Raw genomic sequence first — 22,233 nt, 5'->3', positions numbered from 1 at the left:
CAATAATCACCTTGGATCCACCGATCATTCAATCACACACCACATTGATCAATCCCAATCAACCAGATGTAGAAGTACGCCCCACCCTACCCCTCCTCTGCCTAAGCCAAACAATAAAACAAATCACATCACACCCCTCTCTCTCTCTCTCTCTCTTTCTCTCTCTCTCTCTCTCTCTACTAATCTTTTGGTCTCTGTCTTTGACTTTGACTCCCGCACGCTCACACTCCAAAAACATCAATAAATAAATAAATAAATAATAAAAAACCCTTCATTCAATCATATCAACTGAAAATCAAACCATTTCTCTCTCTCTCTCTCGCAGAGAGACACACGGTAGCTCAATCTCCTCTTCTTGCTCCTTGACATCGCAGTGATGTGCACATTGCGCCGCAGCCGGGACCGCCGGACGCGGCGGCGGCCGGCCGTCGCTGCCCTCGCCCTCGCCCTCGGCCTCTTCTTCCTCCTCCTCCTCGCGCCGGCGTCGGCCAGGCGTCTCTCCCGAGAGGGCGTCTCGATAACGCGCGGGGGACTCTCCGGCGGGAGAGCAGCAAGTGGGTCGTCGTCGTCGTCGTCGGGGGCTGCTCGGAGGCGGCTCGTGGGGCCGGGCTCGGCTCCGCCGTCGTGCAGATCCAGGTGCGGGAGCTGCTCGCCATGCAAGCCGGTCCACGTGCCGGTCCGGCCCGGCCTGAGCGCGCCGCTGGAGTATTATCCGGAGGCTTGGCGATGCAGCTGCGGGAACAAGCTGTTCATGCCCTGATGCAGAGAGATACCCAGCACCAAAAAAAAAAAAAAGGAAAAAAAAGTGGAGTTTTTCATTTATTTCTCATTTTATTTTTATTTTTTTGTGCTAGTGCAGTGTAAACGATTTGCAGTTTGTAATTAAATTTAAATATTTTTTTAATATTTTGCGAGAGGTTTGATTTTTGGTCGGGACAGGGAAACATATTGGGAATGCAAAGACTGCCGTTGACAACACTTGTTTTTGTGCTTTCTTCCTTTTTTTTTCACTTGCATTGATTCCTAGGATTTTTCTATTTTTCTTGTTTATTTATTGCCGGTTTTCTTGACTTGCAATAATGTCGGAAATTACACGGGGATGGTATGAGACAAATTGACTTTCTCGCCTTCTGCTTCGGTTATGTATTAAATCCGCCATGAAAGTCTGGAGCTGCATTCACAAGTGACTCAAAAAATTTGAGTTTGGTATTGGTACGGAGTATCTTTTAGGGATTTATGTTGCGTCTCAATTATCGAGATCTAATTCGTGAATGTAATTTTATCTAGTGTGGTATTTATAGATGAGAATATGCAAAAGAAAATTGTATACTTTCTGTGTATTTCATGATGGAATGGGACATGAGGACTAAGAACGTAAACTAAAGAACTTGATTCGTCATAATTATTCATCTCCACGGTTGGTGATATTTTGGATTAAAAATGATATCTTTTCATGGTTGAGAAATATCAACAATTCCCTAGTACTAAAACCAATAATTATATAAATATGTTTGTTCATATTTAAATCTTTAAATTACATAAGTTACCAAAGCTAGGCCATGCTAGTTGCGCATCTTCATTTGTTTTTTTACTCTCTCAAGTTGATGAAAACATTGTGATTTCCTAATTACAAATATTAGGAAAAGAGAGTTGGGGGCAAAATGTCAAATTGAAAGCGACCTGTCTTAGGACCAAGAACTGGATTAAAAATTTCTCAGTCTGTCTGGAATCTTTTCATGAAAAGAATGTTCTGGACCTTCTGGTGTAATTTAGACGAGATTTTTCTTTTCGTGTCATTGTATGTATAAATTTCTATTCAAAAAATAACATGAATGAAATAATTTTCTCAACATAAGGAAATTTAAGCAACTTGATTGGAATAATGTTGACACTTAAATTTTTTGGCCAAAGGTCATTTCCACATATTTTTTAGTTGGGACAGTATTCGATTATTTAGGCATTGAGAGTTTCCTAAAAATTAGGACTATATTTCTTGATATTCAATCCTTAAAAAAACTAAAAAAAAATAGAACAAATATTATCAAGTCATTACAAAGATTTATAGGTCACTTTAAAGTATTATGCAGTCAGACTTTTAGATCATTTTAAATCTTTGATTCGTGAAAGTAAGGTGGATTCCCGCGTCTTACACAACTCTAATCGGCCCTATAATAGGTTAATGGAGTCTCTAATCTCATTTAATAAATTATGAGAAGTTAAGTTGCAATCGAAAGAGTTTGAGAGAATCCATACGAAGTATAAGAGTTACCTAGTGACCAGGTAGATTACCTACGCCCTCCTAACAATCCCTTATACCACCTTGGATTTCATCTCGGGAGGATTGCGACAACCAAATAAGAAAATGGAACAACACCCAATCAATTCATCAATATCCTAATGCATAATTCATTAACCGAGTCAGAGACCATGCTTCCGGTCACATTCAAAACACGTTCCCACATTCCCTTTTTCTTATCAAAATTGTCAATGAACTCCTTTCTCTCTCTCTCTCTCTCTCTCTCTCTCTCTCTCTCTCTCTCTCTCTGAACCGTAGAATATGAAAATAGAAAAGGGACATGGTGGATGGCAATGAGAAAGGGAATAGGATTTGAGGGCCGTACAACATAAACGCAAAAACCACGGAAAACAGAGCATGTGCACCAAAACGTGGGGCTTCCATCTTTCCTATTCTCGTGTCCTGTGCTTGGGAGGAAGCCTTAAAAAGTTGCAAGAAAAGGACAACCATCTCTCTCTCTCTCCCTCTTTCTCTCTGACCCTGCTGATCAATCACCTGCAATTCTACTTTTTCTTCTGTTATTTTTCACAACAATAATGATAATCGCAATAATATGCTGCGACTGTTGAAAGATACGACAGCACTCAGTCGTCGTCTCTCCCTCCTACGGTATTTGACCTTTTCTGTATCGCTGCGTCTGACCTGAGAGTGCTGAAGAAGAAGGTCTCAGCATATTTCCTCTTTTTCCACCTTGTGTAGTACACCCTTTTGCTCGAGCAAATAATGATTTTGGGTATTGGTCAGTTCTAAAAGGACGTTATATCTTTTTTTGGCTGTGTCCCTTTGCAGGCGAATTATTGCCGCAAGAAAGGGGAGTGGAAATTCATGGGATGTCACACATTGTCTAAAATTGACACATAAATTTTCATATGAATTTTTCATAATTTCCTAAAAGTTGAATAATATTCTATATTTTGGCAGAAAATTAAAAACATTAATTTTTGACTTTTCATTTAATTGAAACGAAGAAACAGTGAGCATGGAGGTTCTCATTCACGATCTGGTTGATTCGATGGGGTCATGACACCCCTTTCATCGGAATGCAATTGGGTAATTACCAACTTAATGATTCCCCATGTTTGTGAAAACAAATGTATCACTCATCGGGAAATAAGTACATAAACAAATATTCTTCTTTGTTTATGTACCTATAAAGAGTGAGGATAATAATATCGTCGTTTAATTGAAACGAAGAAACAGTGAGTATGGAAGTTCTCATTCACGAACTGGTTGATTCGATGGGGTCATGACACCCCTTTCATCGGAGTGCAATTGGGTAATTACCAACTTAATGATTCCCCATGTTTGTGAAAACAAATGTATCACTCATCGGGAAATAAGTACATAAACAAATATTCTTCTTTGTTTATGTACCTATAAAGAGTGAGGATAATAATATCGTCGTTTATTTTACGTGTCCTTGACTAGGGGTAAGTAGTTTCAATATGGGTAAATTTCAGACCTAAAACTTAAATCCTACCTTGTTAAGATCGATTTTTAGTTTTTTGAACTTGGACAGTACCTTGTAGATCTTGGAATTGACCCTGGAACCGAATTTGTCGGTCGGGTCAGGTTCCAGGGTCTATCTGGAAAAGGTCCAGTTTCTTTATTTATTTATTTTATTTTTAGGTTCATTAATCTTTAAAATATTCACCGACAAATTTAAAAGCTATTGATGGATGACTGTGGCCAACATGACATCAATGCTTCAATACTCCATCCTTAATAAACATTTTTTATCTACTAAACAGATAAAAAAAAATGAGCCCCACCCATCAATTTCATGTCTCTTAAAAATAAACATCTTTTTGGAAATTTCTTCTATATTCAAGCAACTTCCCTCGTGCCATCGCAACTTTCTTATGTAGCCAAAGATTTTTATAACTTTGTCATCTAGCAGTCGTCAAATTCCTTAACATGATAAGCAAGGAACCAAAGGCGGCAACAAGATGCAATGCAAGAGTAAAAAGAGAGAATTAGGATTATCTTGATCCGGTTCCCCGATTTGGTCCGATTCTCTACTTTAGTCCGGATCCGCAATCTAAACCGAGAACCGGACAAGTGGTAATTGATTAAAAAAATTTGGAATTGGGATCGGCCCAGAACCGATTGGGTAGAGCCGATTCCAAGGTTTATTCGGGACTGGTGCTCACCCTTCTCCTTGACCAAAGTTTCTTTGTAGCACCAAAGTGTTTGTGTAATCATTCAATCCAATCCATTTGAACCAAGCCCGTGAAAAGTGTACTCGGTCACCATGGAGGTTGGATCTTTACTTGAGAAGGTCCCAAGCTCTTGCATTCCCAACAATTTTAAGATTACTGGAATACATTTATTGAAGGGGGTTCAGCTCTAATACCATTTGTGACTATCGGCTCATTTCATGAAAACTAAAAAAGAATATTCAAAGTGACCACACAATACGATTACCATTTGAGAACTACAAATAACATCGCGATATCTCATATATCCAACCGTGTCGCTTTCCTAAAGAACTTAAACATTAAGAGTAAAGTCCCATGCACCTTACCTCTTAAACAATGACAATCCCTCCTTTCTGGTTTTGTACTTCTTGGAACCTTTCTCCACATAGTCCGGTCGCCCTCCATTGCACCAGCCTCCAAAGTGAACGGTGGCGGCCCACACGAAATAATTGATGCACTAGTGGAAACGCCCTCCCGTTTCACCAAATCGAGATCCAAACACAAGCTCATTTTAGATAGAAAAGGCCCCTCTTCGAAATCCGTGACCGTTTTGCAGAAAAAGTCCATATCTATTCTTTTTTCTTCTTCTTCTTTTTCTCGAGATGACACACACACCCTCCAAAATTTGTATAATTTCTGAGAAATTCTGATATGTTCAAGTCCCACTATGCTGTCGATGTCCTTCAATGGGACCGCTCTTTGCATTCCCAACAATAATTTTTCCTTTTTTTTTTTTTTACTGTAGAAGCCTGACATTGCATTTTGAATTTTTTCCCCTCTTTTTAGTTTTGCAAAAAGTGATCGGGCTTCAAAATAATTGCGCACTGGACGGGTTTCGTGGTAAGGAATTATCAATTCATTTGGGATTGGATCGGTTTAGGGTTTACCGGCCTAACTCTAATTCAAATGGGTCATGCCTACAAAAGAAGTACCGGTGTCGTGAGAATTGAATGTCCCTCTTTTAAAATGGTAACAAATTTTTCAATTTTCTTGACAGGAGCAATGCTTATATATAGATCAGAATAATAATTTTTTCTTTCATTTCGATAGAGACTTGATATTTCATTGAAAAAAATTTCTCCTTTATTTTGTTGTGTTTTTTTTTTTTTTTTGTGAAAGTGAGGTCAATCTTGCGATTCCGTTTCCTCGATTTGTTTACTCAAAAAAGAAAAAAAAGAAAAAAGAATGAGCTTTCCACTAAACAGGGGAAATGGCCATTCCTTAGGAAAATGTTAAGAGGCTTATTGCACACAATTATTTCGTACCTCGTTACTTTATCCTCAAACATTACATATTTCGAAGACGTTTTAAACATTTCGATGCCATTTCTTATCATTCCACAAATTTTCTAACGCAATAAAAAGAATCACCATACTCTTTCCACTCCATTTCTTTATAATGAACAATAACGTAAGTTGTTAGGTCTCTTTAGAGATGTCAAAATGGATCATGAGCCCAATTTTTTACTCACATTTTTAAGACTGTGTTATATATTTATTATTCATCATTATAATGACCCGGAGAAAGTGGGTTTCAAATGTTATAAATAAATGAGATTGGGTCTTTAATGAGTTTTCGCAAAATCCATTTTCGACCCACTTTTATTTTTTGGTAAAAATGTAAATATCATTTATGAGATGACGTACATAAGCTTAGCGGCATTCCCAGCCATTTTTGACCCACTTAAGAAGAACTAAGTTAACGAAATACTTTAGACCTAGCTCGAGCACGCTCGAGCACTCGATTCTCTCTTAAAGCTAAGGTCGCGCTTGCACTAGATGTCGACCAAACCCATCATCCCCTCGAGAAGAAGAAGGTATGCCCCTTTCCTTCTCTCTCTCTCTCTCTCTCTGTGAAGGTCTTTCTCGCGAGAGGCTTTTCACTTTGTTTTCCACTTAGCTTGGATTGTTACAGGTCTGTCGTGACACTCTCGACATGGGTTGAAAAGAAAGATTTAGAGGTAATGTCAAGTCGGGGACCAACGATCCACAATCGGTGCGAGTTCTCCAAATCCTCACCTCGAGCAACGTCGGAAAATTCGTTGAGATTGATTAACCTATGAAAATTACATCTTGTGAAGGAGTCGCCATTAACTTATTGGGGTCGGCTAGAAATCAAGTGAGGCATGAGAGAATACTTCACTTTCTACGTAACTAGAAATCTAAAGTGGGGGACTTGATTACACTAGCTATTCAAATTAATGCCCTTTGTCCACATAGTTTTTTTACCAAATTATGAATGCTAAAGTTTTCATTTGCTGAGTGTCCATACATAATTTTTTGGTGTTTATTATGATCCTAAAGATGTAACCTAAACATTTAACAAAAACAAGCAAATCATGACACAAAAGCAATATAAAAGAATCGCAACCAATTTATCAAAATAGTAACAAAAGCAATTATAAAATAGAGTGCACCAAAATAATCTAATACGAGTTGGGCCTTGTTATTACGTTCCAGGACAGCAACTCCCTTGAGCTAAATTTCAATATAATCCAATTTTTTTTTCTCAAAAACTACTCTACCTAAACCTAAATTAAAACAAAGGTGCTTATTAAGATCCCTACGTTATATGTACACTAACTAAATGAAACTAAGCAAGATAAATCTAACATTGAGATTTAATAACCTAATCAAGACCCATTTTCTAATAATTCTTCAAATTTTCATTTTTTTGACATTTATATATATTATTTTTGTGTTCCTGGAAAATGGGGACTCGGGCCGGGTCCCTGTCCCCTGTTCGAACTTGGGCCACATCTCTGGTCTCAAGTTGGATCTTAAGCTTGGGACATCACCGGGCTCTTATATCCAGCCCACTTCAATGTAAAAAGAACTTTCAAAGCCCCAATTTCAGATACACTCCTGTTAAGCTTGGAGGACGACTGTACTGAGCCCATTCCTTTTAACCGCATCAAGCCTACCTTAAGCCCAATTTCTATTGCAGATGGATTAAGCCCTGAACCCACACAAATTCTATTTTCCAAGATAAAGCCCATCTTCTTATTCTCTATTTTTCCCCTTCACTTTCTTCTAGCACTCAAATTCGTTCACAGAACCGTTCCCAGAGCACGAAATTTTACTTTTCCCAAAATGAACCTAGAACGCCTAAAGGCTAACAATCTTGAAGACATCTACAACTTCAACGAACCAAAAATCCTTGGAACCTTATGCTGGAAATATCCCTGCCCTACCGTCACCTATCTCCATTCGTTCCGGAACGCTATTGCTGCCACCTTCAGTCATCGTTTTTGACCACCAATATCCGCCGGCCACAGGACAATCAAGGAACACAGATAATAAGAAATGCGACGAACAAGCCAGAGTAAATTGATATAGAGTAACACTCAGGCCATGGATTTGGCACCATCATCTGGACGACGACGACCAACACCATCGTTGATCACCGGCACACGCAAATAGAAAAGAAAACACGAGACTATTTAAAAATTTTCTTAGTGACTATGAAACATATTAAAATTCTCACCTGATGACTGACAGCATGAACGGTAACATAATAAATGCATCAATACTTGTCCGTTATTGACCAATGGCAAGGACTATTTCACAACGATTTCTCATATGCATTTTATCGAACATCTCAAGCGCATGGCAGGTATGGAACCCAGACGAAGTATCGAGGTAATTTTTAATCGAAACTACTACGAACCCATAAAACTCAGTAGCAATCATTGAGAAGCAAGTTAGATCTTAAATGAGAGTAAGATGCCATTGTTAGATGGATCGTCAACATTTATTTCAATCGGTGCAAGTTACCTAAAGATGTTTATTTATCAGTCCTATTAATTGGGGTCAGCTTCATTTATCATTGGACAAGAAAACGGGTTAGGCATCGCCAACTAACAAAGGGTCAGGCATTGCCAACTAACATAATCTACGAAAAATAATACTCTAGGCATCACACTTATGAACAAGAAAATCGCGCAAAGGACCACGATTCTCCTATCAAGTGGTTCTTGATCATCAACTACTACCTTAGCACCCTTCAATAGATCATTGCTGCCTATCTTGGATTGAATTTTCAGCACCTGCTGCGTAAAAGCCTATATTGATTGCATAAGCACTAATAACGCATGAAACAAAGACATTGAAATCATAAGGTCACCGGGAATGTACATATGCAAAAGAAGCTAACAAAACACTCATGAGTAATAAATTTTTAGCGATAATCAGCGTGCACTCTAAGTTGGTCATACGACAAAAAATCACCTTTTGACCTCTATTTTAGATCAAGACTTTTGGCTTGTGTTTGAAACCGAGGACCTTTTCTTGTGGCCATCCAAAACAGAGAATAAGAGGTAATTTTTCTTCAGTGATGAGTTAATGCATATCTCCATATATTCTCAATATCCTTGTGATTTCAATGTCTTTGTTTTCTGCTTCATTGGTGAATATGTGACCAATGTAGGCTTTCACGTGACAGTTATAGTACTAAAGATTCACAGATGTTTAAGAAAATAATTTACTGGAATAAGTTAACTATATTATAAAATATAGGAAGGTCCTCGATTCCTCATGTGGACGAACATACAATTAGCTTTTTCCATATTGAACAGACAAAGTTAGTCGTCTCTCTGATGACTTGTAATTGTCTAACGAAAAGTCTTGGTCTTTCTGACTTTATGGTTTATTTACATTATCAGATATATGATTGTGGAAACTACAAATATCTGAGGACAATCTTTAAATATTACGAAACAAGAAATGGTGGACAGACAACATCCTAGAAAGTCTTGGTCTTCGTTTCATCTCTTTGGTAGGTGAAAAGTCTTGGTCTTCCTAGACTTTATAGTTTTGTCTCTTCATTAGCTCATTATCACTTAGCTTCCCCATAACCCATGCTCGCCCTCCTTGCTCGATAGTGTTCTCCTCCTTCTCGTCCGAATCTAGTGCTTACTGGATTGCTATCGTTGATCTCATCCTATTCACCGATCTACTTCAGGAAGTTGACTCAGAAAAGGTAAGAGACATCTATCTACTTGCTTTATTTTTCCTTTGAACTGATGCAGCCATAACTTCGCTACCACACTTGGAAAGGGGGAAGTGAGAAGTTCGAATTCCCACCTTCTTACGGGACTGGGGGTGGAGACGTTTAGTTTCAAGTATGGGATTTGACTTCCACGCTCTACAAAGAAACATAGCAAAAGTCATAGAGTGGTTTGAGAGTTAAAATAAGACAGACAAAAAAGAATAAGAAGCCTCTTGTGGGCATTTATTACACAAGAGCAACTACCTATTTTTTTTTAAACCTTTCTATTAATGGAGACAAAAGCAATATTTTGAGCAAAAGAAGAGGAGGCGGTGGCAATAGCAGCAGCAACAATATTTTGGTTCTTAAATCAATTTCACGCCCATCTATAATCTCGATTGAAGGTGATGTCAAATACTTGATGTCAAGTTTAATAACAAAAAAATGTTATTTTAATTTTTGTTAGATAGTAATATTAGGACATTAAGATTAACTTTTAATCTCTCTATCATTGTTCTTTTTACTAAACACACTGTGATGTGAAATGATTTTACATGATTAGCAGTCCTGGGATCGAAATATTCATTTATGATGGAATCCGAATTTTATCTTGCTTGCCGAGTAATTATTTTGCATCGTCATTTTAGTCCATGAAATTGGGTGAGCAACAATAAATATCGTAAGAGAATGGCTTTATTCCTCTTCGGCAAGATTCACGGGAAAGTCATGTTTGCATAATTTTGTGGTGCCAAACAAAATAAATAACTTTTGTTGTGTCTTTTCCCATATTCACTCTTATAATGAAAAGTTCATATTATATAGTTATAGTGGATATAGTGGATTTACCATCAACCAAAAGGGGGAAGATGAATTAATAAGGTGTTTGAGATTTAGTATTCTTTTAAGGTGTGCCAATGTAATCAATCGAGTCAAGTTAATACGGTTGCAATTCAAACTTCACATGAAGTAGTTCCAGTCGAAGTCCCAAGGGTGTTGCGTGCGGACGACTTGTTTTCATCATGCAAAAATCAATAGTAGTTTAGTACGGAAAACCAATCCATGTATTTTCTTTCAAAACAGAAAAAAAAATATATGCAGTTGTTCACGATAAAAAATTAAATTTTGAATTATGAAAATCAAAATTGTGCTTCGTTAGAAAAAGAAGACGCATAGAATCGTATTTTGATAGAAAAAAAGGTATTTCTACATCAGAAATTTTTTTGACATTGTTCCTCTTTTATAATGCGCATTAATATCGTATCAAACAGACTTTGCATATTGTTCAACCCTAAAAAGCCCAAGTCGTCATTTTATATTGTACACTCCTAAAAGTGAGTAACTCTCTTTTATTTGTTGACTCCCCTTCTAAGTTCTAATTCATACTAAATAATCTTTAGTCGGTCATTTTTAATTTTAGTTTTTGCAGGCGTGCAAAAAATAATTTTATGATATAGAATGAATTGGTGGGGCTGTCAAGTCAAGAACACATCACTCCATTGAATTCTGCTCTATCCTTTTTCTTTCCTTTGAACCCGAGAGAGAGAGAGAGAGGGACCAATAATGCATGTCATCGTCGAATAAAGGGTTTAGTACATGTTTTACAAATAATTCATGAAAAAAAAAGGTGAACGAAGAGTAAATGTTTGTCATCGTGCATGCCCACTACGAGAAAGTAAAAGATATGATAGAGAGAAAGGAGAGGGGAAAAAAAAATACAAAATCACCACCTAAAAGAAGTGAAATGCTCAGACCCATAAAAAAAATCATATTGTTAAACAGATAAATGTGACTTTAACCTCCTTGTGAATTTTTCATTATGAATTTTTTCTTAATCATAGATCAATGAAAGACAAAAGGAAAAGAGGAACATTTACTTTCACCCAAGGTAAAAAGGAAAAACATTGCCAGAAGCAACCTCTTTGTTTGTTCTTCGTACCGATCAGAATCATCAGATTACCATTGCCTAAGATGGAGAGCACGTGATTTCTGGGTGAAGTGCACATATTTTCAAGCGATTCCGAATACAAAATGTTTAATGAATGCGTTCATCTACTGCACAAAAAAGATATAAGATAAACAAATGAAAAGGTTGGAAGGAGAGAACATGCTTTCTGAGTCGAGAGTACATGGTTTCCGAACGATTCCTGAATACAATGTATAATGAACAAGTCTTCCTAGATGGGTGTCCATTGATTAATTCAATGTTAACGGTTACTGTGACTTGGAGTAGTGCAGTGCATTTCTTCTTGTTCCAATGGACCTCGCCCTCAAAGTCAAGCCAATATCACTGGGTTGTGTTCGCTGGATAGGAAGAAAATGGCTAATCTTTATCTCTAGATGCGTGCCCTCTTGTCAAGGCCAATCTTTGATGGAGACCATATGCGTTATGGGCGGAGAGCATGTGCTTTCTGAAAGATTACGAATCCCATGATGTTTAATGAAAGAAGATGCCTTCCTGCTGCACAAATAGGTGTAGATAAACAGAAGAAAAGACTAGATGGAGAGTACATGCTTTCTGGGTGGAGAGTACATGCTTTCTGGGTGGAGAGCACATGCTCTCTAAAAGATTTCGCTCATTGATCGCATATTTTGCATTCGATCAATGTAGGCTTTAAGTGGTAGTTACAACGCTGAAAATTCGCAGCAAGATGGGCAACAATGATCTGCTAAAGGGTGCTGACATAGTAGTAAATGATTGGAAATCGCTTGATAGTAGAATTGTGTTCTTTTTGAACTCGATTTTCCCGTTCATTAGCGTGAAGTACGATTTTTCAATGGATTATATATTGTTAGTTGATGAGTTTTTACCGGTTCACTATTTCAAGAGCAAAATAAAGCAACTTGCATAATGGATTAGTTGGTGTGCTGACCCTTTTTTCTTGTTTAGCCCAAAGCGAGTGCTTTGTTTTCCTTATTGAACAGACAAAGGTAATCTTTAAACATTACGAGACAAGCACTTGCGGTTGAAAAGTAAATTATTTTGATTTCTCTAATCAATGATGTGCATCCTTGAAAGTCTGGGTCTTTGTTTAATGTTTTTGGTAGTTAAAAGTTTAAGTCTTCCCTGATTTCAATTTTCTCTTTCCATTAGCTCACTATTACTTTGCTTCGCCATACCCCTCGTTCTCTACGGTGATTGATTCCCCATTTTTTTTCTCTCCATTAGCTCATTATCACTTTGCTTCACCATTACCCATGTTTTTCTCTACATTTTACAGATTCACCCATGGCCATTGGGGAGATCCTTTTGAGTGCCTTCCTTCAGGTCCTGTTCGAGAAGTTGGCTTCTCTGGGATTGGACTATGTGCAAAGGGAAGGAGCACCGCCCTTCTCTGAAATTAGCATCGACCTGCTCAATAAGTGGAAGAAGAAGCTGGTTACAATAAATGCAGTGCTGGATGATGCAGATGACAAGCAACTGAGTGGTAAAGGTCCAGTGAAGCTATGGTTGGACGATGTTAGGGACTTGGCCTACGACATGGAAAACTTGCTTGATGAGTTCGCGATTGAAGCCACCCAAGCCAAGTGGGAGGCAGAATCCAACACAAGTAAAGGTCCGGTGAAATGGAAGTTCCCTTTCACTAGCCGAAATAAATCCTCCATATCGAACCCAAACCCATGCTTGCTCGTGTCTGAAATTGAGGTACAAAAGATCACTGATAGGTTGGAAGAGATCGTCACTAGGAAGGCTCATCTAGGTTTGATAGAGAATGCTGTTAACAAATCTAACTTTATTGACAAAAGGCTCCCTAGCAGTTCTCTGCCAGAGCCTCGATTTTTCGGCAGGGAGAAGGAAGAAGCAGAATTACTTGAACTATTGACTGGTGAAGCCGAAAATGCCAATACCACGTTGAGCGTAGTCCCCATAGTTGGGATGGGTGGCATTGGAAAGACGGCCTTAGCTCAACGATTGTATAATGATTCCAGAGTGAATAGCTGTTTCGAGAGGACAGCATGGGTTTGTGTTTCAGATGTTTTTAATGTTCTCGACATAATAAAGACTATTTTGCGGTCGATCATCGAGTTGTCCAACGAGAGTGAAGATCTTAATAGGCTTCAAGTTAAGTTGAAGGACAATCTACCGGGGAAAAAGTTTCTTGTGGTTTTAGACGATGTTTGGAATGAAAACTACTTAGAATGGACTGCGCTCTTAAAGCCATTTGAAGCGGGGGCCAAGGGAAGCAAGATAATCGTCACGACTCGCAATCGTACTGTTGTTTCCATAGCCGGAGCTTCGTCGTATACTTTGAAGGAGTTGTCCCTTGATAATTGTACAAGCTTATTAGCCTTTCATGCTCTTAGAGAAACAAATTTTGGGAGACATCCGGATCTTGAAAACTTAGGCAAGAAAATAGCTGAAAAATGTAAAGTTTCACCTTTGGCAGTGAAGGTATTGGGCGGTCTCCTACGTGATAAAGGGAATCCCAATCAATGGGAAGCTATCTTAAATAACAAAATGTGGGATCTTCCAACGGGAGAAAATGATGAGGTTCTTCGAGTTTTGAATTTGAGCTATGCCCATCTTCCTTCTTATTTGAAGAGATGTTTTGTTTATTGTGCGATATTTCCAAAGGATTACGAAATTGAAAGGGATGAGCTAGTATTGTTATGGATATCAGAGGGCTTTTTAGATGGACAAAGAGCAAATGAGAATATCTTGAAATGGGGACGGACTCACTTCAATGAGTTAGTATCTAGATCATTTATTCAGCAATCAAGTGTCAACACATCTAAGTTTTCAATGCATGATCTTTTGAATGATCTTGCAAAGTCAATTGCAGATGGGACATGCTTTAACTTTGAGTCTCAGCTGGTAGGTAATGAAGATGATGCATCTCTTGAGAAAGCTCGTTATGCATCATTCACCTCGTTCCGGTGTCTTCCATCAAAATGTATGAGAGCATGTCACCGAATGAAGGTACTAAGAAGTTTAATGTTCTTGAGTGATAGATCTAATTGGGATAACAAATTTCACGTTTCTAACAAAGTACTACTTGACTTGCTGACAAAATTGAAGTACTTGAGGAGCTTCTCATTATGTCATTGTTTCATCATAGAGGTACCGAATTGTGTTGGTGATTTAAAACATCTTCGATATCTCAATTTCTCGTACACTGATATCGAAAGGCTACCTGAGTCAATTGACGGCTTGTGCAAATTACAAGCTTTGATCTTAAGAGGTTGTCAAAAGCTTTCTATGTTGCCTCAAGGAATCACAAAATTGGTCAGCTTACAGTTTCTTGACATTAGAGATACAGGGAGTCTAAAAGGGATGCCATTGAGTATCGGTAATTTAAAGAATCTTATAATCTTGTCCAAGTTTGTGGTAGGACCAAGCAAAGGGTCACAGTTAAAGGAGCTAAAGAACTTGTCACATCTTCAAGGAGAATTGTTCATATCAGAATTGCAAAAGGTGGAAGGAGTTAGAGATGCGGTTGATGCTAATTTAATTGGAAAGCGAGGCCTTAGCAGCTTATTCTTGCATTGGGGTGAAAATTTTGGAAATTTGCGGAATGGAAAGTGCGAAGCACTGGTGCTTCGCTCTCTACGACCTCACACTAATCTTGAAAATCTCACCATCTCGTATTATGGCGGTGCAATATTCCCCTCATGGTTAGATGATCCATCCTATTCTAATATAGTGTCTTTGTGCTTGCGGGGCTGTCCTAATGTTACATCACTGCCCTCACTTGGACAACTACCTTCACTAAGAGAATTATCTGTTGAAAGTCTACATATAGTAAGCATGATTGGCTCTGAATTTTATGGCAGTAAAAGGCCATTTTCATCCTTAAGAACTTTGAAGTTTGAAGAGATGTTGGCATGGAAGGATTGGTATGTTGGAAGCCTAGAAGAAGAAGTCCCATTCTCTTGTCTTCAGTATCTTGTGGTTCGGAGTTGTCCTTCATTGGTTGGGACATTGCCTTGTCAACTTGATCATCTCATAAGGCTTGAAATCTATTCATGCCCACATTTGAATAACTCGACCAGTGTGATTTCTCTTCCATCTCTCCGTGAGTTATATATTGAGGATTGTAAAAAGGAGATCTTAGAGAGCTTGGTCAACCTAACTTCTTTAATCATTCTCAAAATCGACAATCTGACAGAGCTTGTTTGCTTTGATAATGGGTTTATGAGCTGCCTGATCAAGCTAAAGGAGCTCCATATAGGAAGGTGTGACAAGTTAACATACTTGTGGCCAGATGGAAATGAAATGCGAAATCTTACTTGCCTCGAGGATTTAGCCATCAAAAGCTGTCCTCGATTCACATCTTTTGTGGCAGGAGAAGGAGAGATAGAGTTGCCGTGCAACCTTGAAAGGATAAAATTGACAGACTGTATGAGTTTAGAAAATTTTCCAAGCAAGGTACACACATTCAGACATTTGAGCATTGGGGAGTGTCCAAAACTCAAGGGACAAACTATTCCTCTAGATGACCATAGTAGTAATAGCTCGATATTTCAGCTTGAATATCTACGGATAGTTAATTGTGATTCTCTGACATCCTTTCCGTTTGTCAAGGATAAACTTACTGTTCTGAAGACACTAACTATTTACAAGTGCAAGGGAGTGAAGTCGCTGGAAGAGATCACTGTAGAATCCCTCAAGCTTATGTCTATTAATGACTGTGAGAATTTGATAAGCCTTCCACAGTGCCTTCACACGCTCTTCCATCTCACTTGTTTGGAAATAAGGCACTGTCCAGCATTGGAGATACTCCCTCCCCTTCCCATCACCCTATCAATTTTCGAACTTGTGGGTTGTCCGAAGCTAAAGTCTCTACCAAATCAGTGGCATCATCTTACCTCCCTCCAGGAGCTAGACATTTGGGAATGCCAAAATATCAAATGCTTGCCCAAAGGAGGTTTGCCCCCCAATTTGCGGAGCCTTGTAATTTGGAATTGCGAGAATCTGAAGCAGCCAGTGAGAGAATGGGGCTTACCCTTCCTCCCATTCCTCGAGACACTGGGAATTGACTTGAGCATGGGAGGGGAGGCAGAGAAGGTGCGGTTTCCTTCGGAGGAGGATGAGGACGACGAGGATGCGTGGAGTCTTCTCTTTCCTTCCTCTCTAATCATTTTTGGGATATTTAATTTGAGGGAGGCGGAAAGACTATCAAACGGTCTTCGCAACCATCTCTCCTCTCTCAAAGTGTTAGGGATTATCAATTGCCCCAAGTTGAGGGACTTGCCAGAGGATGGCCTCCCTCCCTCCCTCCAGCAATTGCGCATAGGTGGATGCGAGAATCTGAAAGATGGATGCTCAAAACTCACTGGCCACTATTGGCCCCTCATCCAAGACATCCCGAGCATCGAGATTGAGGGCGTTCGGATCCAGTGAATTGATTCGTCCATGTACAGTGAGTTTTCTAGGATTTGGGTAAGTTTTTGGGTATTGAAGGCATCGATTTCAATTCTGATTCCCCAATTCGATGCGTAATACAAATTGATATTTTCCTCATTGAGATTTTTCACATAACTGTGCTGCCTCTTGCTATCTTGATTACATATCTTCAACTCTGCCTCTTGCTATGTTCTCCTTTTTTTTGTGCCTTCAGCTCATTCACCATGGCTGTTTTTGCAGATATCTTTGTGATCTGCATTGGCAAAATCTCTTGGAAGGATCACTTGCGAACGCTGTTGAGGTAGGACTACCGTAGTCAATTATATGTATCATTTTCTCCAATTTAACACAACACGAAAAACAAGCTTTTGACTTCTATTTGGTGCACCAATATGTTCAGCATTTAATTCAGTGATATGATCTAAATAGGGATAATCTCTTTCAACATGTTCAGGTCGATATTCAAAATAAGAAGCTTTCGTTCTTCCAAGTTACTGTACAGATGGAAGAATGGATGGAAAGCAGAGGTTTTGAATATGGAAATGCAACAGCTAAACTTTGAATGAAGCATGCAGTTCAAAACCCATTCAAAAAAAGTGATTGCCTGGTCAAAGATTAAAGTTTAACTTTCTTCTATTCAAATACCAACTCCATCTCATGACAATGGTGGCTTAAAAAAAAAACAGTTTCATGGCATCATTGTTTAGAGAGGCAACGGTTAGATCAAACTGATTTTTGTTGGACTTTATTGTGATATCATGAGAGGTTCCAAGTATCAGCCTAAAGGAGAAAGTGGCACTCAAGTCTCCAGTTCATTTTGAAAGCCAGAATTGTTAATTCACAGAAATCGCGCCACTGTTTTCGCTCCTCAAATGGCTGATCGCACGTAGATATTTGATGTGTTACCCTCTTTGGCAGATTGTTTGCTGTTGTGGATGACATCTTCTGCTTGTTTCAAGGACATATAGAGAATGTTGTTCTTCTTAAGCAGCAGTATGGATTGAGCAAGACCGCCAATGAGGTCATCATCGTCACAGAAGCTTATAGAACTCTGAGGGATCGGGGGCCTTACCCTGCTGATCAAGTCGTGAGACATATCGCTGGAAATTTTGCTTTTATGACATTCAACGGCTTTTCTAAAACCGCTTTCTGGTCAGCATAAGTAATAATAATTTTCATGGGGATATCTCTCTCTATCTCTCTCGCCAAATCTATCTAATCCTTTCTGATGTCTAAATGATGCAGGATGTTGATGGAAGTGTTTCTTCTGGGCAAATGATTTTTTTTCGGTTCCTATGATTTGCTTTTTCCATGTACAGTCAGTTTTCTAGGGTTTGGGTAAGTTTTTGTTTTTGAAGGCATCTATTTCGATTTTGCTTCCTCAATTCGATGCTTAATACAAACTGACTTTCCTCATGGAGAGTTTTCACATAAATTTCCGAAAACCAGCTGCTGAAGGTGAACGATTGACATCTGTAGGACAAAATGTTTACAGTGCTGCCTCTTGCTCTATTGATGATCTACCTTCAACTTTGCTTGATGCCCAAAAAGTTTGCTTATTTTTGCACTTGACTGACCCACCAAACAAATTGTGAATGAAAATGCACTATGCTTTGCGTGAGAATCACGAAAGAATCATAGCGTTCCACAATCACATTCCTCTGCATTTTTAGCATTTGTTGTATGTTTTCTTTCAACATCTTTCTCTTGTGCCCTAGCAATTCACTGTGGTTGTTTTGCAGATACCATCGTGATTTGTATTGGAAAAAATCTCTTGGAAGGATCACTTGCAAATGCTGTTGAGGTAGGGCTAATGATGTCAAAGTTAAGAGTCATTTTTTGCAATTAACAAAATAGAAAAGAAGAGTTTAATTTTATTTGGTGGCACTGATATGTCCTAATTTTTCTTCTGGTGAATATGATCTAAATCAGAATAATCTTTCCTAAAATCTAAAAACATGATTAGTTATGTGGATGCTGTAATATGATTGTGAAGAAAGGAGGTGTTAGTTTTTTTTCAAAATGGTTTTCTTTATCATCGAGACCTTCATTTGTTGATGATGATCCTTCATGGTATTAACCAGTCGATCTGGGATAAAATTCTAGGGCAGCTCATGGCTCCAACCTTTCAATACAACTCCAATTCATGACAACATTGATATTCCATAAATCACCTTCCGTTTGGGTCTTGATCTCTGGTGGGTTAGGAACTATTACTAATGGCTTGCTAGAAATTTTTAGCCAATATACTTATGCTTGTTTGGTTGAGATTGCGTTAATATGCTACCTGCCTCTGTGTTTGCATTGTCAGCAGTGACCTCTGGGGCCAATCTATTCAATTCTTTAAAGTATCAGTATGTTTACTCTACCGTGGAATATTATTTCGTCATACATGATGTCAGTTTATCTAAAAATACCTTCTTATGTCGCATTCTTCCTGCAGGGAGTTTCGGAACAAAAGCTTTGAGCCCACTTCCGTTCCTTTGGTGTAACAGGCAATTTTTCACTTCAACCAATGTGTATCTTGTCTGATACATCTCCTTCCTCTTTGCGTATGACATCGTGAAGCTCTATTAGAGGTCAGTTAATTTGTAATCTGAATTGCGGTTCATTGTGTACTTTCTCTGAGGCTTTTTGGATGATATTGCACATATAACATGGTGCTTTGACCATATAAATAGGTGGTCAGAAAAGCAGAGTTGCATTTGCCGAGATAACTTTCAAGAAACCTCACATAGATTTGCTTGACGAGCCATCCAATCATCTTGTAAGTTTACTCATTTTTCTCCACCTTATGACTTAAATTACTTTTTCAGTTAGCTTGTTGTTGTCTTGCACTAATTGCACTCATCGGAATCTGGTCTTTACATTGAAAATACAGTAGAAGCAATCAGTTATCACAGTTACAGGGAGCCTCTGTCATCATACATCTAACTTATAATGGAATAGAAACCAATGTAATTGTTCCAACTTGCAAAATATTGAAAATAGGATAGTTATGCTAGCCTGATCAGTGTTTTTGTATTACAGAAATTTATAGTACCAAGTAGTTCCGAGATCCGTGCCTATAGGCAGTAATGGGCTTTGCACATAATTAATGTGGAAATTTCTTTGTCTACAAATGTGGACTTTAAGTTCTGCTTTAATGACCAGTGACTACTAAAGTGCTATCTTTGTAAATTGTTAGTTTCTTGTCTGAGGATAGATCAGTATGATTCTGCGTTTTTAACTGTCCCCAACTGTAGGACTAGGATGCGGTTGAGGCGCTCATTCAAGGTCTGGTCTTGTTCCAAGGAGGAAATTTGATGGTGAGATTGATTTTCTTGCCAAAATACTTCAATTTGACCAATGGTGGATCGTCTTCACAGCTAATAGCCCTCTTTTCACTTTGATTTGCAGTTTAGTCTCGATAAGCATCTAATATCTGGAAGAGTGGACGAGCTCTGGGTGGTTTCTCAAGGCAAGGAGACGCCTTTCCATGGGAATTTCCAGGATCATAAGAAGATACTTCAGTTCTCGTTGAATCAGGCGAGTTTAGTTCTTGCCATCAGCCAAGAGTGGTTCGACAATTAAAAACTGAGTCGGGATTGCAGTCCTGGTATAATTTATGACCCTTTACCCATTTTATCCTAGCAATAGGTTCGTTTTTTGAGCCCCTGGAAGTTTCATAGTCCATCACCTTGAAGTCAGCTTTCCTGTACACAGTAAAATGATTTAATTATTTGCGAAAGAACCCTTTTTGCACAGTACATTATTTTGTAAGACAGTGAGCACAACTTATACAAAAAATTTTATGCGAATGTCTAAATGCTTCTATGTTCCATATAGAAAAGAGATTCTATATTTCATATTGGCTCGGTGATTAGCTTCAGAGGCAACTAAGGGCGTGCATGATAACTATTTTATTTCTAATCATATCTATTTTTCTATTACTGAAAACAGATTTGGAATAGCAATCTATTTAGCAACGCAATTTCATTTTCTATTTCCGGAACAAATTTTTAGTCCAGAAATAGGTTTGGAACGAAAGTAAAAATTTTGTATATTTCTTTTAATGGAATAAAAAGAGAAATAAAAACTCTTTTCATCACTTGCCCTCGCCTCTCGCCGCCCATCGGCCGCCACCACCCCCACCGCTTGTTGTTCGCCTGCCGCCACCAGTTGATGAATGGAAAGGAGCGTTTAAGAATGCCTATTTAATTAATTTTTTTATTCCGGGAAGAGAAATTTTGTGTCGTTATTAATCGCATATCTTTGTTCAGAAACTCATCCAGAGAATAGAAATGGAAAAATCTATTTATGGCCATAAATCTTTTCTAGGAATAGAATGGTTATCATTCGTGTATGAAGGATCTAGTTTACGAGAAATTAGTTGTACGAAGATATTTTCCCATTTTCGGTGTTTGGCACTGTTTAGGTGAATTAATTATGATAATATTTTTATGATCAGCAAAAAAAATTGTACTTTCAACTCTAAGTACATAATTGCCTTTAGTAACTATATTGTCGGCCATGCCTAGCCAAAAAAAATACTATAATAAAATTCTGCATGTCAATTGGTTAGATAATATCCTTTTAACATGTTCAGGTCACAATTCAAAATAAGAAGCTCTCTATCTTCCAATAACAGCTACTGTACAGATGAAAGGATAGATTGAAAATAGAGGTTTTGAATGTGCTAGTTTAATAGCTGAATTACGAATGAACCCTGCAGATCAAAACCCATTTACAAATTGATTGTCTAGTCAAAAATTAAAGTTCATCTTTCTTCTATTCAAATACCCACTCCATCTCTTGACAACATTTTTAGCAGTCCCACATTTTATTTTTCCTGCGTGAGAGGGGGAAGGGAAGGGAGGATCAATCAACGTGGCTACTCTACCGCTGGTCCTCATCGTGGATCCTCAACGTCGCCGGCCGCCAAAAGCCTTTGCCGCCGGTCCCGTTTTGGAAACAAATCCTTAAACTAGGTAAAAATTCAGTCCGAAATTGATTTGAACATTTTATTGCCTATTTTGATGATATTGCAATCTAACTCGTGTTATTTGAGATAATAAGCATATCCAAATTAGGAATATTTCCTAACCCATAACGTGCGCATAATCGGTTATTCGATCTCTGGGCATTGACATAAGGTTATGAATTGCACGGAAAACCGGTAACTTGATCTTTAGGCATTAAGATCGGATGTTGGTTTTATTTGTTTCCAATTTGAGTTGAATGGGGTTTATCTTTTGCTATTTTGAGCTTATCTTTTATGATTTTTGAGTTTATCTTGTTTGATTGATTTCTTTATTCAAAAAAATACAAAAATATTGCATTTCATAATAGATTAGGTTGACTGACCAAAAAAAAAGAGATTAGTTTAGATTCTTAGATATGATTGCATGTTAGAGAATATC

General features: G+C 38.2%; 2 protein-coding genes across 3 annotated transcripts; both read left to right on the top strand.

The window, feature by feature from the left end:
* The first annotated feature begins 322 nt into the window (after positions 1 to 322).
* On the top strand, positions 323 to 978 carry LOC115693246 (EPIDERMAL PATTERNING FACTOR-like protein 5). Its single transcript, XM_030620223.2, has one exon. The coding sequence runs from the start codon at positions 377 to 379 to the stop codon at positions 758 to 760; it is 384 nt and encodes a 127-aa protein (XP_030476083.1). The 5' UTR covers positions 323 to 376; the 3' UTR covers positions 761 to 978.
* An 8,414-nt stretch (positions 979 to 9,392) lies between these two features.
* On the top strand, positions 9,393 to 20,631 carry LOC115693226 (putative disease resistance protein At3g14460). Of its 2 annotated transcripts, XM_056319414.1 has the most exons (12): positions 9,408 to 9,477; positions 11,325 to 11,574; positions 12,705 to 16,847; positions 17,072 to 17,132; positions 17,750 to 17,983; positions 18,077 to 18,169; positions 18,574 to 18,635; positions 19,146 to 19,185; positions 19,275 to 19,410; positions 19,513 to 19,598; positions 20,077 to 20,139; positions 20,231 to 20,631. In XM_056319414.1, exon 3 carries the CDS (start codon positions 12,713 to 12,715, stop codon positions 16,826 to 16,828), a length of 4,116 nt encoding a protein of 1,371 aa, XP_056175389.1. In that variant the 5' UTR covers positions 9,408 to 9,477; positions 11,325 to 11,574; positions 12,705 to 12,712; the 3' UTR covers positions 16,829 to 16,847; positions 17,072 to 17,132; positions 17,750 to 17,983; positions 18,077 to 18,169; positions 18,574 to 18,635; positions 19,146 to 19,185; positions 19,275 to 19,410; positions 19,513 to 19,598; positions 20,077 to 20,139; positions 20,231 to 20,631. The 2 variants fall into 2 exon arrangements, with proteins under 2 accessions (XP_056175388.1, XP_056175389.1); XM_056319413.1 differs by lacking the exon at positions 11,325 to 11,574 and having other exon boundaries at positions 9,393 to 9,477; positions 18,077 to 19,410.
* Positions 20,632 to 22,233: the final 1,602 nt, after the last annotated feature.

This window comes from Syzygium oleosum, unplaced genomic scaffold (assembly GCF_021117445.2).
Source record: "Syzygium oleosum isolate NSW1041296 unplaced genomic scaffold, Sole_v2.1 Sole_v2.17, whole genome shotgun sequence".
Lineage (NCBI taxonomy): Eukaryota > Viridiplantae > Streptophyta > Magnoliopsida > Myrtales > Myrtaceae > Syzygium > Syzygium oleosum.
Note: the sequence above shows the minus strand (reverse complement) of the source record. Positions and strands in the feature narration are given on the sequence as shown.